Source organism: Sapajus apella, unplaced genomic scaffold (assembly GCF_009761245.1).
Source record: "Sapajus apella isolate SASKATOON/1434 unplaced genomic scaffold, GSC_monkey_1.0 scaffold184, whole genome shotgun sequence".
Classification (NCBI taxonomy): Eukaryota; Metazoa; Chordata; class Mammalia; order Primates; family Cebidae; genus Sapajus; species Sapajus apella.
Genome location: NW_022437124.1, coordinates 93,820 through 110,865, shown reverse-complemented (window position 1 = coordinate 110,865; position 17,046 = coordinate 93,820). Strand labels below are relative to the sequence as shown.

The 17,046-nt window shown below is 41.6% G+C and overlaps 1 protein-coding gene across 1 annotated transcript in view; it reads right to left on the bottom strand.

Annotated features, from left to right (window-relative positions):
• The window catches only part of LOC116543221, a 17,454-nt gene extending 778 nt beyond the window's left edge, over nucleotides 1-16,676 (bottom strand). Inside the window, exons 1-3 of the mRNA XM_032268643.1 lie at nucleotides 16,235-16,676; nucleotides 14,793-14,875; nucleotides 1,091-1,337 (exon numbers count right to left, since the gene is read on the bottom strand). Of these exons, the coding sequence (XP_032124534.1) occupies nucleotides 1,091-1,337; nucleotides 14,793-14,875; nucleotides 16,235-16,641 (737 nt within the window). The 5' untranslated portion in view covers nucleotides 16,642-16,676. The remainder of the gene's footprint in view (nucleotides 1-1,090; nucleotides 1,338-14,792; nucleotides 14,876-16,234) is intronic.
• Nucleotides 16,677-17,046: the final 370 nt, after the last annotated feature.

Genomic DNA, 17,046 nt, shown 5'->3' with positions numbered 1-17,046 from the left:
AAAAAAAAAGAAAAAAAAAAAAAAAAAAAAAAAAAAAAAAAAAAATTAACCTATGGAAACGTGCTTGGTTTCTTTCTTCTCGTTCCTTGCCTTTTATTATGTTTTATGGGCCTACCTGTATTATGTACCTTCATTGATTTTATTTTAATCAATTTTTTGGGATTATGTTTGAGAGACTTAAGTGAACGTTCTGCATTTCTGGAGCGATTTCAAAAATTCCGCGTTTGAACGTGATTGGTCCAGCTCAATTTGTCTTTTAATATTTTGTTTAAAATTCTTACTTTGAAGAAATTTTTTATTTTCAACATATGTACCCTATTTCATATATTCTGAGCCTTCCAACAAACACTGGTTTCACTTCCAGACACTCCATTCCAAGGGGACATTAAAATCCCGTCGCTCTTGAAATGTGTTCATCCTTTGACTCCTGAAAAAGCTTAAATTTTTATCTAAGAATGCTGACGACCTTGATCACATTACAAAAGAATGCCAATAGTACAATTCTGGAAACATGTAAATCTTTAGCTAATTTCCATTTTAGAATTAGTTATTCGTAGATAATTTTAAATCTGGAACGTGCAATTGGGTAGGAAACTAGAAACATAATATCTGTCTTTGTTTCTGTTTAGGTTCGCACTAAGGAGACAGGACTTAACAGCTAGATGGTACTGGAAAGGCATTTTTTTGTTAACATTTTGAATGGAAAGCTACGCTTTCTCTCACAACGGTATAGAAAAGAATTTAGAGTAGGTTTCGGGTAGATATCCAATCAAAAAGTAGAGTTGAATTTAACTTTTTTTTTGGCTGATTTGGTCCAATCAGGGATTAAGAAGGATTAAGCATCTATTTGCATAGAAGGCCTACAAAAATAGCCAGCTACGGTGTTGAAACGATTCATTCTTGGGTGTATTCTTTGTTCCTTTAGCTTTTTGTGATTCCTCAGCCAGCTAACCCCACTTCCACCCTGAAGAAAGGCCCCAAGAAGGCGGGGACCAAGGTGCAGAAGAAGGACGGCAAGAAGCGCAAGCGCAGCCGCAAGGAGAACTACTCCGTGTACATTTATAAGGTGTTGAAGCAGTTGCGCCCTGACACCGGCGTCTCCCCCAAGGCCACGGGCATAATGAACTGCTTCCTAAACATCTTCGAGCACATCGCAGGCGAGGCTTCCCGCCTGGCGCATTTTAACAACCGCTTGACCATCATCTCCAGGGAGATCCAGACGGCCGTGCGCCTGCTGCTGCCTGGGGAGCTGGCCAACCACGCCGTGTCCGAGGGCACCAAGGCTGTCACTAAGTACACCAGCTCCAAGTGAATGTAAGCATGTTCAAACCCGAAGACTTCAGAGCCAGTTAGCCATCTCAGTTAAGAATTTTAATACTGGGTACTGCTGTATTCATCCTGTTCCTCTGACTCTTAGTTTTTAGGGCTTATTTGTCTTTTTAAAGGTGGTGTCTTACTATATTATCCCAGGCTGTTAACGCAGCTCGGGCAATTTTTCCCACTTCGGTCTTGCCTTGTGTGACTGAGGCAGATAATTTGACACAACAGGAAAAGTGGACATTCTTGTTTGCGAACTAAAAAATGAGTGTGTAGTTTAAGATGCAGTGAATTCCAGGAAGTACTTTTACCAAGCTGGAACTGGTCAGTTTGAATATTAATAAGTTGAAACTACAATGAGAGCCTTTAATGGTGAGCCCATACTAGATAGCATAATGTGGTATTTGGAGGCGTCTCAGGAAGGTTAATGTCAACTGGAATATAGTTTACCAACTACCTGAAAAAAATTTCAAGGTTTTTTAAAAATGGAATCTTGTCTGTGGTCCAGGCTGGAGTACAGCAGTGTAATCTTGGCGTACTGCAACCTTTGCCTCCCCGGTTCAAGCAGTTCAGTGTCAACGACCAGCCCTAAAAATTGCGATTTCTTAATAGACGGTGGCTAGGAGACATATTTTATGGGGATGAAAAAAAGTACCATGGGATAAACCTTTAGTTACTCTGCAAGTAGTATGTGGGGTTTTAGGTGTCATTGAAAAAATTTAGATTTGTAAAACAAAGTTGAGCAGAGTATAAAAAACAAAGGACCTGGCAACAATGTGTCTTTACTTTTAGGTAAGGGTTGGCAGTCACCAAAGAAGCCAGGCTCAGGCCCTCTTAACTTAAAAAGGCTAACAGGAATCACTAAAAATATGTGTACAATTTGTGCTGTGGATTTTTTAAATACTGAGATTACCGATTGTAATGGTGGGGTAATACAGGCTGAAACTCCTACCTTCCTCCACTCTCATAGGCATTTCTCTTGTGGGGGTAGCAGGAGGTAAAGGAAGAGTATTTTTAAGATCCTAGATTTGAGATGTACCTAAAAATTTTTCCTCAAAAGTATCTGGTAGATGGACTAATTCTTTGAGTTTATTCATTTATTGAGAAGCTATTAAATTACGGAAAATATTTAGGAAAGAGCAGTGAGAAAGATAGAAATGTTCCCTGTTCTTTACCTGGATTGAAATCGAAAGTGGATATTTATACAATAAACTCAAAAACTAAAGAAGGAAGCATAGGCCAGACGCGTTGGCTCACGCCTGTAATCCCAGCACTTTGGAAGGCCAAGGCAGGCAGATCACCTGAGGTTGGGAGTTCAAGACCAGCCTGACCAACATGGAGAAACCCCACCTCTACTAAAAATGCAAAATTAGCAGGGCGTGGTGACATATGCCATAATCCCAGCTACTGGGGAGGCTGAGGCAGAAGAATTGCTTGAACAATCCAGGAGGTGGAAGTTGTGGTGAGCTGAGATCACGCCATTGCACTCTAGCTTGGGCAACAAGAGCGAAACTTAATCTCAAAAGCAAAAAAAAAAAGGAAGCATAAGTATGAAGGTCATTTTTTTTTTTCTTTTAACTGGCTTTTAATGGGACTGAATTTAAATTCCCTAAAACTGAATTAACCTACTCTAAAAAACTTGCAAGTTCCAGAAGGCAGTTCTGGAGGGAGGGTGGAGCAAGAGAGATAGTAGAAGAGTAGCCAACAGCATGGATTTCGAAACTAGACATTCTTGCCTCCTCCCTAGGGGCCAGGGAGGAGGAGTAGAGAGACAGCCATGAGAGAGGAATGAAGAGAACAGAGTTCAAGTCTGTATTGATGGCACTGCAATTAAAAATAGAGGCTACTCATTTATATTCCCATCTAGCCATGTTTCATCACTGGTTGATAAGGATTTCATAGAAGTGCTTTACTAAAATGTATAACCACACTGAAATGTAGAAAGTAATATGATAAGACAGCAAATATTGTATGTTATTTATGCAAATAATTTTTTAATAAAAGATTTTTAAATGTTTACCTGTATAACTTAGTATTTGATGCCTCTGGAACTAACAACATAAAATAGTTACTAGTTAATGAAAATCTACTTTTCCGTCACACAAAGCTAATACAGCTCAGACATGGGAAGACATGGGAGTTCTAATATCCTTAGAAAATTTCTCTCTCTACATACACATACACACACACATATACATAAAACGTGTGTGTGTGTGTTTGTCTTATTATTTGAAATATTCTCAAATATATTCTGCTATGGAGGACCTAGCCAACAAACGGGACAGATGAAATTCATAAGACGTGTTAAGTATTACCTACACAAGAGGTTTGCGAGATGTAGACAAAATTCAACACCTATATTTATACTCAATCATAAATGAGTAGCCTTTGAGACATGTTAGACATAGAGAAAGCAGGGCTTGTGTGTGCTGCGCTACTCAGAGACAGGAAAAGATGAAAGAAACAAAGCTGCCAAACATTTGTGAGGCACCATGTATTCATAAAGTACTCAGTATTTATGGGATCATAAATTGACTGCCCACTGCTAACACCCATTTTAGCTGTTTCATTGGCCCTCTATAGACAACCTGCAGACGAAAGGCATGGCTGCTCAATATGTCACTGTAGAGCAATATAGGTGGCTGTATATTAATGGAGCAAGGCTATGTTGGCTCCACATAATTTACATCTGCTGACTCCTTTGCTTATCATGAACTGTTTCTCAAAATCACCCTGTCGGCGAGGAAAATATGCGAGGGGGAGGGAGAAGCCTCACACATATGACATGCATCACCAAGGATTCAGGCAATGAGACTCCTTTACAACCTATCTGAAACGTGTTCACTTGCCAAAGCTCCTTTCCTCCTTGTTTCTTGCTGTTACAACTTGATTCAATAAAATTAACCCATGGAGCTCAGGAAACATGTGAGACTCTTCAAAGCCTCTGGAACAGCCTGCCTGGTAGTGTATTTGGAGGTTATGGCATTACTTTTCCACATAACATTGTAATTTTGTCTTTCTCAATATATGCCTGTTCCAGCTTCAGCTATCACATTTACATTTAATCCTGAAGAATGGCTCACGCCTGTAATCCCAGCACTACGGGAGGCCGAGGCAGGAGGATCATCTGTCAAGACATCGAGACCAGCCTTGGCCTACATGGTGAAACCCCGTCTATACTAAAAATACAAAAAGTGGCTAGACATAATAGCGCACGCCAGTTATCCCAGCTAGTTGGGAAGCTGAAACAGGAGAGTCACTTGAATCAGGGAAGTGGCAGTTGTCAGCCAAGATTGCGCCATTGCACTCCAGCCTGGGTGACAGAGTGAGACCCTGTCTCAAAAAAAAAAAAAAAAAAAAAAAACATTGGAAAGAACTGCTTCAGTTAGGAATTTAAGAAAACAATACAACTCTAGAATCAGATGTTCATTTTAAGGTGAATTGGCAGCACTGACTTCAAATGTTGCTGTTTGCAATCAGCATAGGGCTTGGGAAATCAGAAAAATACCTTGAAAAGTGAAATCAGGGCTATATGGTCAGACTGAATGCCTATGGTGAGTGAGATTAGGCTGAGTTTGAAGTCCAATGGCACTGTTTTTTGTTTTGTTTTTTGAGACACGGTCTCACACTGTCACACTCTGAGTACAGTGGCGCGAACACAGCTCACTGCAGCCTTGACATCCCTGGACTCAGGTGATCCTCCCAAGTAGCTAGGATTACAGGGACACACACCAAAATGCCTGGCAAATTTTTAAATATTTTTTGTAGAGACATTTTTCCTTGTTGCCCAGGCTGATCTCAAATTCCTGGGCTCAAGTGATCCACCTGCCTTGGCCTCCCAAAGTGCTAGGATTACAGGCATGAGCTACTGTGCTGGTCAATGCCTTTGTTTGTTTGGTTTTTTCTTTTTTTGAGACAGAATTTCGCTCTTGTTACCCAGGGTGGAGTCCAATAGCATATCTTGGCTCACCACAGCCTCCACCTCCCGGGTTCAAGTGATTCTCCTGCCTCAGACTCCAGAGTAGCTGGGATTACAAGCATGCACCACCACGCCCGGCTAATTTTGTATTTTTAGTAGAGACAGGATTTCTCCATGTTGGTCCTGCTGGTCTCGATCTCCCGACCTCAAGTAATCCTCCCGCCTTGGCCTTCCAAAGTGCTGGGATTACAGGCATGAGCCACCGCTCACGGCCAGCTATGCTGTTTTAAATACCCATTCTAGTTTCAGCAATCTGGTATAGAAGCTCCCATTCTACCTGGCTTAGTCCTGTCCTCTATCTTGCAACTGACTTGGAGACACACCTATTTGAGTCAACGTTCTTTATGTATTGACTCCCCCTGCCCCCCACCCAAGAAGATTCAACCTTGCCTTTTGCTTTGTTTATTTATTTATTTATGAGATGGAGTTTCACTCTTGTTGCCCATGCTGGAGTGCAATGTGCAATGGCATGATGTGTGCTCATTACAACCTCCGCCTCAAGGATTCAAGCAATTCTCTGCCTCAGCCTCCTGAGTAGTTGGAATTACAGGCATGTCCTACCACACCCAGCTAATTTTATATTTTTAGTAAAGATAGGATTTTTCCATGTTGGTCAGGCTGGTCTCCAACTCCTGACCTCAGGTGATCCACCCACCTCAGCCTCCCAAAGTGCTGGGATTACAGGTGTGAGCCACTACCCAGCCGCCTTTTGCTTTAAAAAGCTCAGCTTTCTCATTTCAAGATACTCAGCCTTGTTCCTCAAAGCCTTCCACATCTGAAATGCCCAGCTTACTTGAATCAAACCACAAAGGTGAATGACAAATTGTCCTTATTACCTAGAAAACAATGTATATAACTTATCAAACAAAAATAACCAAAGGGTCAGAATTTATTTCTATTGTTTTTGTTTAAGCCCTTCTTGCATACTGAAGAATAAAAAGAATTTATTCAAGCACAAAGTTTAAGGATGGACCACCTGGAAACTACAAAGTAATAGATACCATTTTGAAATAGGGAAGTTCAGATTTGATTTATGTGGACAGAGTTAGAGGAGCTTTTAGCGAGATTACATTTTTCATACAAAGTTGGCACACAGTGATAGAAATTTGATTGGTTATAAACTTTCATTGAGGAAGTGTACATTTTACCTCTTCTATACAAAGCAGGACAAGAAAGGGGAAGTTCATCGTTAGCAAGGGCCAGTAATTAAGGCAGGAGACTTTAGTCCCTGATGTTGCTTAATTCCACACATTGTAGAATAAGAAAAAAGAGAACTCAAGTTATCACCTCTCTCTCAAGCTCAATGTGTTTTGGGAATTCCAACAGCTGTTTTCCTTTTGTTTTCTTAAAGAGAGGAGGTCACGTTTTGTCACACAGGCTGGAGTGCAGTGACGCAATCATAGCTCACTGCAGCTTCCAGTTGATGGCTCTAATAACTCTCCCATCTCAGCTTCCAGAGTAGGACAGGCTATGGGAATGCACTATCACATCAAATTTTATTTTCACAAAGTATAGCACAGCAATGGAATATACTTAACATTACTAGTTTGGGGACCCACTTCTGGGTTGACATTTGTTACACCGTTTATTAGCTGGATGATTTTAGGCATTATGCAGACCATTCAGCTTGTTTCCTCACTTATAAAATAGAAACAATAAATTAATTTTTATAATGATGAGGTGATTGCTCAAGCTTATTTAGAGTTGGGTCAAACAGAATTCTGACTTCTGTTCCACTGTTCTTTCTACCATCATCAGGAACAAAATTGGGGCTTCTGCATAGCAACTTTAGAAGATAACCAGGTTTTCTGGAAATGGATTTAGAACAAGAGAGCATATTTCTGTGACATGGGTCCATGGGTGAAAAAATAATAATGAAAAAAGAGGATATCTAAAATCACAGATATATGACACTGTTGTGGCTCAGAAACCGATACCCCAAAATACGGCACTTTTACATGCTGAACTGAAGAAACTAGCTAAATGAAGAACGTCTCTGATTTTCTCCCCACCTCTCCCATCTCTCAGTCCTCTGTGTCTCCCAAAGCAAAGAATGAAGTTATTTTCAGAAGTTCCTTATCTGCCTGAAGTCCAAGCCTGCCAAACAATACAATTATGTTTAGTCTCTACCCTGAGTTTTCATTACATGAACTCCTATCACAGGAAGAAACACAAGCCTGTCAACAAACCTAGATAGACTTTTGTCAGAAACCACTGCCTGCTTTACAGCCCTAACATACATTGTCCCAGACCTTTTCATGTTCTTCAAGCCCATTGAATTCCCCTAAAAATCATTTACTATACAGTAAAAACGCTTCTCAAGCTCCCATTTCCCCAGGAAGTAGGGAAGATAAACATCTGTACCCTATTGCAATATTGGGTGATCACTGTCCAGCACCCTCTAGAGTGTACATGTTAATAAATTCATATGCCTTTTCTCTTATTTATTCTGGTCATTAATTTAACCTCTTTCTTCCTTTGGGCCCACATTGAAACTTCATTTTTCAACTTCTAGTTAGGTGTGGCCTTTTAGCTAAGTTCCTGTCAATAGAACATAAATAAAAGTAAAGATTGACATTTTCAGGCCTGGGGCATAACAACTTTCCATAAAGGATTTTCCCATGTTCTTTGTCCTTGCAGGGCAAATGTGGAAGCCACATTTAGGATAGCCAAGCCACAAAGACAGAGGGCATCTGGGTTCCAGAACCTCTGCTGGAAGAAAGAGTGACTTGTTGATATGGAATATCCTTTTTGAAACTCATATCTGCAGAAAATAAACTTGTATTTATCTTAACTAATATGTCCTGCACCCAAGAAGGGTCCAGATTCTTAATTTCTAAAGGAAAATTCATTTACTTGTTTCTGGATTAATCTTCAGGTTAAAACATTTCATCTGTAAAAGAAACAAGATTTCACAGGGAGAAACAAATCAAAATGTGGTTGAACTTCTTAAGAGATAACCAGAGAAGAGAAAGCTGCATTCACCTCTATCAGCAACAGAACAACTGTCCACAGCCCAGTGATCTTTTAAATGTTGATGTGACCATAAGATTGAAGTAGTTTCACTGGTCACGTTGCCTCTTGGATCCTCTATTAGAATAGCATAAGGAGGGCTTGATGCGGTGACTCACACCTATAATCACAGCACTTTGGGATGCCAGAGCAGGAGGATCACTTCAGGAGTTCAAGACCAGCCCGGTTAATATAGCAAGACCTCATCTCTATAGTCAGAAAAAAAAAAAAAAATCAAATAAAATCAGTAAGGAGGCCAGGGGTGATGATGGCTCACACCTTTAATCCCAACGCTTTGGGAAACAGGTGGGAGGATTGCTTGAGGCAAAGAGTCGAAGCTGCAGTGAGCTAGTATCATGCCACTGCAGTCCAGCCTGGACAACAGAGCAAAACTGTCTCCAAAAAAAGAAAAGAAAAGCTCAAGGAGAAAATAGAGACCTTACAATACTGACATTGCTCCCCAAAAGTCTCACAGAATGATCTGGGTAAATTCTGTAGACCCCCAGACATGTCTTTTCCTCTAACTGTACTTATGAAAAAGTGAAAGTAATTGATAGTCCATTATTGTCAGTTATAATCATAAATAAAATCCCTGGATCTCATATTGGACTATAGTCTCAACATGAAGGATTAAGAAGAAATGTGATCTCTCAATTTTTGTCAAGGTTTAAGTAGGGCTCAAGATCAGTGGTTGGGAACATGTATCATCTTCATCACAATTTAATTTTGTTTTTATTAATTACAGATTCAGCCATCACATTATAACCATTATAGAAATTTTAATGTGGAGGCTGGGCATGGTGGCTCACGCCTGTAATCCAAACACTTTGGAGGCCAAGGCGGGCGGATCACCTGAGGTCAGGAGTTCAAGACCAGCCTGACCAACATGGTGAAACCCCATCTTAAAAAAATAATAATAATAATTTAAAAGAAATTTTAATGTGGAGTTCTGTTGCCAATAGGAGCAGTTTTCTTTGTACTTGGGAGCTCATCCCTAGATATCTAGTATAATCAAATCTCAGAAAATGTTACAGTATATAAAGCCTTTTTATAAAGATTACATTAGATTCTTTCTTCTGAAAAGTAAAATGATAGTAACTTTGCAGATCTCTTATTTTTTATTTTAAATCAATTATCATAACATACTGTTTCGTTAACTACTTGGTATACTTGAATAGGGCTAGCAGTCCTCCATGGGGTTAGCACTTATCACTCATCTTTTCCTGCCCCTGCCCTTGGTTCACTGAGTGTCCTTGGGTATCTAGAGCAACACTTTTGAAAAATATTAAAATATATGAATCAGGCCAGATGCAGTCAGTGGCTCACACCTGTCATCCCAGCACATTGGGAGGCCAAGGCAGGCAGATCACCTGAGATCAGGAGTTCAAGACCAGTCTGGCCAACATGGCGAAACCCTGTCTCTACTGTGAAATACAAAATTTAGCCTGACATGGCAGGCGCCAGTAATCCCAGCTACTTGGGAGGTTGAGGCAGGAAGAATTGCTTGAACCTGGGAGGTGGAAATTACAGTGAGCTGAGATCACACCACTGCACTCCAGCCTAGGTAGCAAAGTAAGACTGCCTCGAAAAAAAAAAAAAAAAAAGCCTGGGCACCGTGGCTTGTAGGTTACCAGCCCCAACCCTGTTCATGGGTGTCCTTAGTCCTGGCGGTGGTGAGGGATTGAAAAGGAAATAAAGACGAATACACAAGAGTAGAATTTTACAGCATGGGTCCAGGGGACCAATGCAAGTGTGGGGACTGTGTTGGTATCAGGTTCTGGTTTCCACAGGATTTTATTAGGTGCCTACACTTGTCAATAGAGGAGTGGGGTAGCAGGGAGGGGGTTGATCAGGGGAGGCCTTGAAACTAATGTGGGCCAGATAGCCAGAGGTAGAAGAGTGGTCTACAGTATTCAGTAGCAGACATGATTCTTATTCTACCACCGGTTGCTATCAAGGTACATTTGCATCAGAAGCACAGTGGTTAAGGGGCCACCAGCTCTGACCACACCCAAAGCAGCAAGGGGCTTTTATCTCCTCAGCCTTGAGGACACAGAGCAATCAAAATTACGCCATATTCTGAGAACCTAGTCAGAACCTGTGACATTCCAATAATCTCTGCCCTGCAAGGCTTTTCCTCCTTGCAAGCTCCCATCTGCAAAGACCCTCCTGGATCTTGTAAGCAGAGGTCACCTCCCTTCTCAGAGATATTGCATAAGCCCTCTTATGAGACCCTCTTGCAAACTCTATATTGAGAAGGCATTCATGGGACCAAAGCAGTATTTCCTGCTCTGCAACTACCCCTCGGTGTTCCACAGTTTTAAGCACTCTTAGATGGTCTTTACCTTAGGCCTCCTGTTGCCGCTTGATTTCTCTTTTACTGCACCAATATTTGATATAGCTTAGTTCGGGGTATAAACTTCAGTATACAATGGGCAAAGCAAGCTTGTAATTATTTAACTAGAAATAACATAGGTCTGCCCCTGGCCATCTTGACCCACACCCTCCAAAGAGCCATCTCAAAACCTGTTGAAGTATATTTGGGAGTGAAATCGTTGACTTCCTTCCGCCTTTTTGGCCTAAAAGAAAGATGCAGAGGCACAAATTATAAAGAATTTACCTGAGCCAAAGTCAGGACAGCAGTTCAGAAATCTCAGGCCCAAGTCATCTTTGATATGAGCGCCATTGGCCTTTGTTAAAGATGGGTTTCTAAAGGCCAAAAAGTAGGGACAGAAGTGGGCTGATACAAAGTTTTTTGTCAGGCATTCTCATTGGTTTACAGAAATAGCATTAATTAGTTATTGGCCATATATTAAGCTATAGGGTGTGGGTTATAACGTGGGATGTGGCATTATTAGGTAACCTTATGGCTACTTGCAGCAATAACAAGCATTATCTAGAGATGAATACATAGCTCAAAGAGGGGAGTAGAATGTTATTACTGTCTCATTTTAATGTCACTCTGAGCCTGATAATTTAAAAGAACTCCTATTCCTCAAATAAAACTTATTTTCCTAGCCTGGTTTGGTGGGTCACATCTGGTAATCCCAACACTTTTGAAGGCCAAGGTGAGAGGATCCCTTGAGCACAAGTGAGACTAGCCTAGGCAACATAGTGAGGCATTGTGTCTTAGGAAAAAAATTATTTTCTTTTCTCAGTCTTATCTCAGTTGTGAGTTATTCCCCATCTACCCTTCTTTAAATTACAACTATCTATCTACCATCCATCTCTCCCATCCTCTAGCAGTCATTTCCTTTATCCATTTTAGCTTTTCTATATATTCTTTACCTAAGAGTATGCTAAACTTTTATTTTTTTTTTTCACTCTGTTGCCCAGTCTGGATTACAGTGGTGTCACTCGGGTACAAACAATTCTCATGCCGCAGCCCTCCAGAGCAGCTGGCACTACAAGTGTGCACAACCATGCCTGGCTAATTTTTTGCTATTTTTTTTTTTTTTTTAGTAGAGATGGGGTTTTGCCATATTGGCCAGGCTGGTCTTGAACCCTGACCTCAAGTAATCTGCCTGCTTGGACCTCATAGGCTAGCAATTTTGTGTAACTTGCGTCTTTCTCCCAGATGCATCCTCAATCTTGGCAAAAATAAACGTGGTTTACACTATTAGGGAGAACAAAAGTAGTACTGAGGCCAGGCGTGGTGGCTCACACCTGTAATCCAAGCACTTTGGAGGCCGAGGTGGGCGGATCACATGAGATCGGGAGTTCAAGACCAGCCTGATCAAAATGGTGAAACCCCGTCTTAAAAAAAAAAAAAGTAGTACTGAAAAGAGCTTTCGCTCTTATAGGCTGGTGACACACCAGAAGAATCTATAAAGCAAGCGTTACTAACTACCCTTTATTTGCTTTCCCAACGTTGCTGCCCCCGGAGACTCGTCCTTTTCTTTAGTCTTGTATATTCTCTAAAAATGTACTGTTCTTTATTGAAGACACTACATAAAAGCTGGAATTCAAAGCCACCTCAATGTGTACTCATTCCCTGAGTGTCTTTCATGTACATGTAATATATATGTTAGTACACTTCTGCTTGTTTTTCTTTGGTTAATCTTTTGTTACATGGGTTTGTTTCAACAAAGAACCTTTGCGAAGGGTGAGAGTTGAAGGGAAAATTATTCTGCCCTTTCTCCACCTTCATCTCCTATTGTCCCCTGCTCATTCCCCATAGTCACTATGGTACCTCACCAGTCTCCCTCCTCTTCTCCCTGAACACATGTGCACAGGTTGCTTCCTCATCTTTCAGCTCTTTGCTGAAATACTGTCTGCTTAATGAGGTCTTCATTGGTTACCGTATCTAAATTTCAGCTTCCCGTGACACTTCTTAGTCTTGCTTTTTTTCCTTCTCACCATCTAACATACTACATATGATATTTACCTATCTAGTTTATTTTCTATCTATTCCAGACTCAAATGAGCGCAAAAATTTTGTCTTTTGTTCTCTTGGTGTATTTCCAATGCACAGACCAGTATTTGGCACATTGTAAACTCTCAACCACTGTATTTGCAGTAAATGAAAATCAATGTTAAAGAAATATTTCATCCATATTGGATCATATTAAATTTTTAAAAAAGAAATACTATTTCTTATATGAGTAATGATGGCATCATATTTTTGTTTTTATTTTTGAGATGGAGTGTCACTCTGTCACCCAGGGTATAGTGTAATGGCATCATCTCAGCTCACTACAACCTCTGCCTCTCGGGTTCAAGAGATTCTTCTGCCTCAGCCTCCAAAATAGCTGGGATTACAGGCATGCACCACCAGGCCCGGCCCAGCTAATTTTTCTATTTTTAGTAGAGATGGGGTTTCACCATGTTAGCCAGGCTGGTCATGAACTCCTAACCTCATGGGATCTGCCCACCTCAGCCTCCCAAAGTGCTGGGATTACAGGTGTGAGCCAATGCACCTAGCCCATAAGGTGTTAAGTAGCAGATAACGTATTAAAATACAGAGATGAAATGATATTCAAATTGCCATTGCAAAATTGTAACTGAGACAGTGAACTCTCGAGATGTGACCTAACCAACTCCATCTTGCTTCTAACCTTCAAGCTGTCCTGGTTCATTCCTAGGCGCAGGATAAACTAACTTTGGGAGAAATTTAGTTTATAGTTTAAAACTGATATAACAGGCCTTTCCCAAAACAACCTTCCTTGCCTGCGGGCTAGACTGCCTTTGTGGTACTAACAAATTAGTCACAAGATTAGAAATTATGGTTTAGGTGAGGTGGCGAGGGTGTAATTTAGGTGAGATTACATGGTTCACGCATGTAATCCCAGCATTTTGGGAGGCCAAGGTGGGCAGATTACTTGAGGTCAGGAGTTGGAGACCAACCTGGCCAAAATGATGAAACGCTGTCTCTACTAAAAAAAATACAAAATTTATCTGGGCATGGTAGTGCACGTCTATAATCCCAGCTGCTCGGGAAGTTCAGCAAAAGAATCGCTGGAACCGAAGTAGCAGAGGTTGCAGTGAGCTGAAGTTGCACCACTGCACTCCATCCTGGGCTATGGAGTGAAACTGTCTCCAAAAAAAAAAAAAAAGAAAAATTATGGTTTAGGAGTCCTGCAGCTGGGACCTACAAGATTCTGACCCTACTTAAACTGCTTCAGAGATCACTGCTTGAGATATTTTGCAGACCAGATGGATCAGCTGGCACCAATTTAGATTGATAAAATGACTTATCCGATCTTGTGGCCTCCACCCAGAAACCGACTCAGCCCTAGGAGACAGCTTTGACTCCCTATAATTACATCTCTGACCTGACCAATCAGGACTCCTGGCTTAGCGGCTTCCCCCCGCAAATCCCCGGATGCTGGGGAGACTGATTTGAGTAACAATAGAACTATGGTCTCCAGCTTAGGTGGCTCTGCGTGAAGTATTTTTTCTATTGTAATTCCCAGTCTAGAAAAATCAGCTTTGCCTAGGCAGTGGGCAAGGTGAACCCATTGGGTGGTTACACTATTTGCTTTACAAAAATCAAACCGGTGGGATTAAGTACTAACAGATAAAACACATTTCACCAGTGTTGATACTGAAGCTGAATGAGAGGAACATAGGTTTTATTAAACTATTATCTCCTTTCCCATATATTCTGAAATGTCACATAAGTTTTTAAAATAAAAACTTGAAAAAATTGACAAGTTGCTAAATTAATAAAAGTCATAAAGGATCTGCTCAATATCCACACAGGGCCTTGTGCTAATCTGTAAAGGAAGAGTCCTCTATGAAATCGGGTATCTTGGTTGTAAATCAAGAGGCCCAGGAAGGTATCTGTTCACCTTGGCGTAAAAATATTAATTAATGTTGCCCTCAGAAATTTTATTATTGTTTTTTATTCCTTATTTTGCTAAGATGGGGTTTCACCATGATGGCCAGGCTGGTCTTGAACTCCTGACCTTAGGTGATCCACCCACCGCGGCCTCCCAAAGTGCTAGGATTACAGGCGTGAGCCACCGCGCCCGGCACCCACAGAAATTCTTATTAAAGCCAGGTGTTGAAAGATAGTCATCAAGCAAGCCAGAAAGTCTTCCCTTATAGACCAGTAGATTCTCTCTGAAAGCAAACAAGGAAACGGATTCAATTAGAAAACTTTGCTAAGCCTAGTCAAAGTATTAAAACCTATGTAGCCAGGAGTCTAAGCACCATCTGTTTATTAAAAGCACCTGAATTTTAATAATTACCATTCCCTGGGCTCACCCTACAGGGATTGCTGTCTTGATTGAACCCCCGGCAAAGATTTTTCTAAAGCCTTGCCATGTAACTGGAATGTCACAGAGACAACTGATCTGTAAAGAAATCAGACTATCTTAGAGGATTGTTCTGTGCACTTGCTTTAGAGAACATGTCATAGAATATTTCATTCAGTTATATCAACATGCATTTTGCAAAAACTCACTGCTGGTAACAGTTCACAGGCAGGATGCCTTTACTGATGAGACCTAGGCTTCTTCAGTGTTCGTGATAATCATCTGAGGTATAATGCAGATTGACTCCAGCCCTAATAGGGATTGAAAGAGCTACACTTCTAACAATGCCCATGCTGGCTGTAGTTGGCCTATCTGGCTTTGGTTTCTGCCACCAACTTCTGATGCTTAAACTATTGGTCAAAATCACATCATTTCACATTAAGACCAAGAACTGGGAACTGGCCGGGCACGGTGGCTCAAACCTGTAATCCCAGCACTTTGGGAGGCCGAGGCGGGTGGATCACGAGGTCAAGAGATCAAGACCATCCTAGTCAACATGGTGAAACCCCGTCTCTACTAAAAATACAAAAAAAAATTAGCTGGGCATGGTGGCGCGTGCCTGTAGTCCCAGCTGCTCAGGAGGCTGAGGCAGGAGAATTGCCTGAACCCAGGAGGCGGAGGTTGCGGTGAGCCGAGATCGCGCCATTGCACTCCAGCCTGGGTAACAAGAGCGAAACTCCGTCTCAAAAAAAAAAAAAAGAACTGGGAACTGAGCAAATAGCTTGCTTCAGACATGAAAAAGCAGCAACAAAGGATAATGTTCTCAACTGCCAGTGCTCAAAGGGATTAACTACAAATAGTTTAAATTAAAAAAAGAAATCCCTTCTATAATGGGTGTACACAGATAACGTGACTAAAGTTTGAAACCCAAGCCATCTATAAAATGAACCCATGTGTCCCATTTCACCACCGAATCCAAGCAGCAAACCCCCAAAACCCAGTTAATAAAAGGGAGCACGCTTACAATCTCGCATGTCCCAGAGAAAGCAGGTGACATAGTAAGCTAGCCCTCAACTTTGGATGATCGAATTAGGATTTAAATACTGCAACCAACATAACTTTCACAGAATTAGATCAGTTAATCACAGCTTTTTTCGGGCAAAAGTAGGCGGCTCTTAAAAGAGCCTTTGTGAGTTGGATAGAATTATTGCCCAGAAAGTTTTACGCTCTCTCCCCACGAATGCGGCGTGCGAGCTGAATGTCCTTGGGCATGATAGTCACCCGCTTGGCGTGGATGGCGCACAGATTGGTGTCCTCAAAGAGCCCCACCAAGTAGGCCTCGCAGGCCTCCTGCAGCGCCATCACCGCAGAGCTCTGGAAGCGCAGGTCGGTCTTGAAGTCCTGAGCAATTTCTCGCACCAGGCGTTGGAAAGGCAACTTTCGAATCAGCAGCTCGGTCGACTTCTGGTAGCGGCGGATCTCCCGCAGAGCCACGGTGCCGGGCCGGTAGCGGTGGGGCTTCTTCACACCGCCGGTGGCTGGAGCGCTTTTCCGAGCTGCCTTAGTAGCCAGCTGCTTCCGCGGCGCTTTCCCACCAGTGGATTTACGTGCAGTCTGCTTGGTACGAGCCATCTTGGGCTAATTGAAAAACAGCCTTTTAGTAGAGTAGACAGTGCCCTTATATAGACTCAGAAACACTCTAATTGGCCTTGTTGATTCTCAAAAGTCCCGCGCCATAAAACCATTGGCTGAAGAGTGCAACAAAGTGATTGGTGAATTGCTGGAGATTCTGATTGGATGAATTACTTCACTTTTGAATCCTCTCTTCTCTGTTGAATCCTCTTTTCTCTTTATTAACAGTCTGCAATCTAAGAGCGTTCATTTCCTAAAGTTGTAATTCTGCGGTTCTCAAGCTGTAGTCTGTAACAGACTACTTTGGAAGACACTAAATCTCTTTCAGTAGATCTGCTGTGGGGCCAGATTCCGAGGGCCACGTTTTATCTTGTGACGTTTTCTTGAGTCACCTGGACTGCTAGT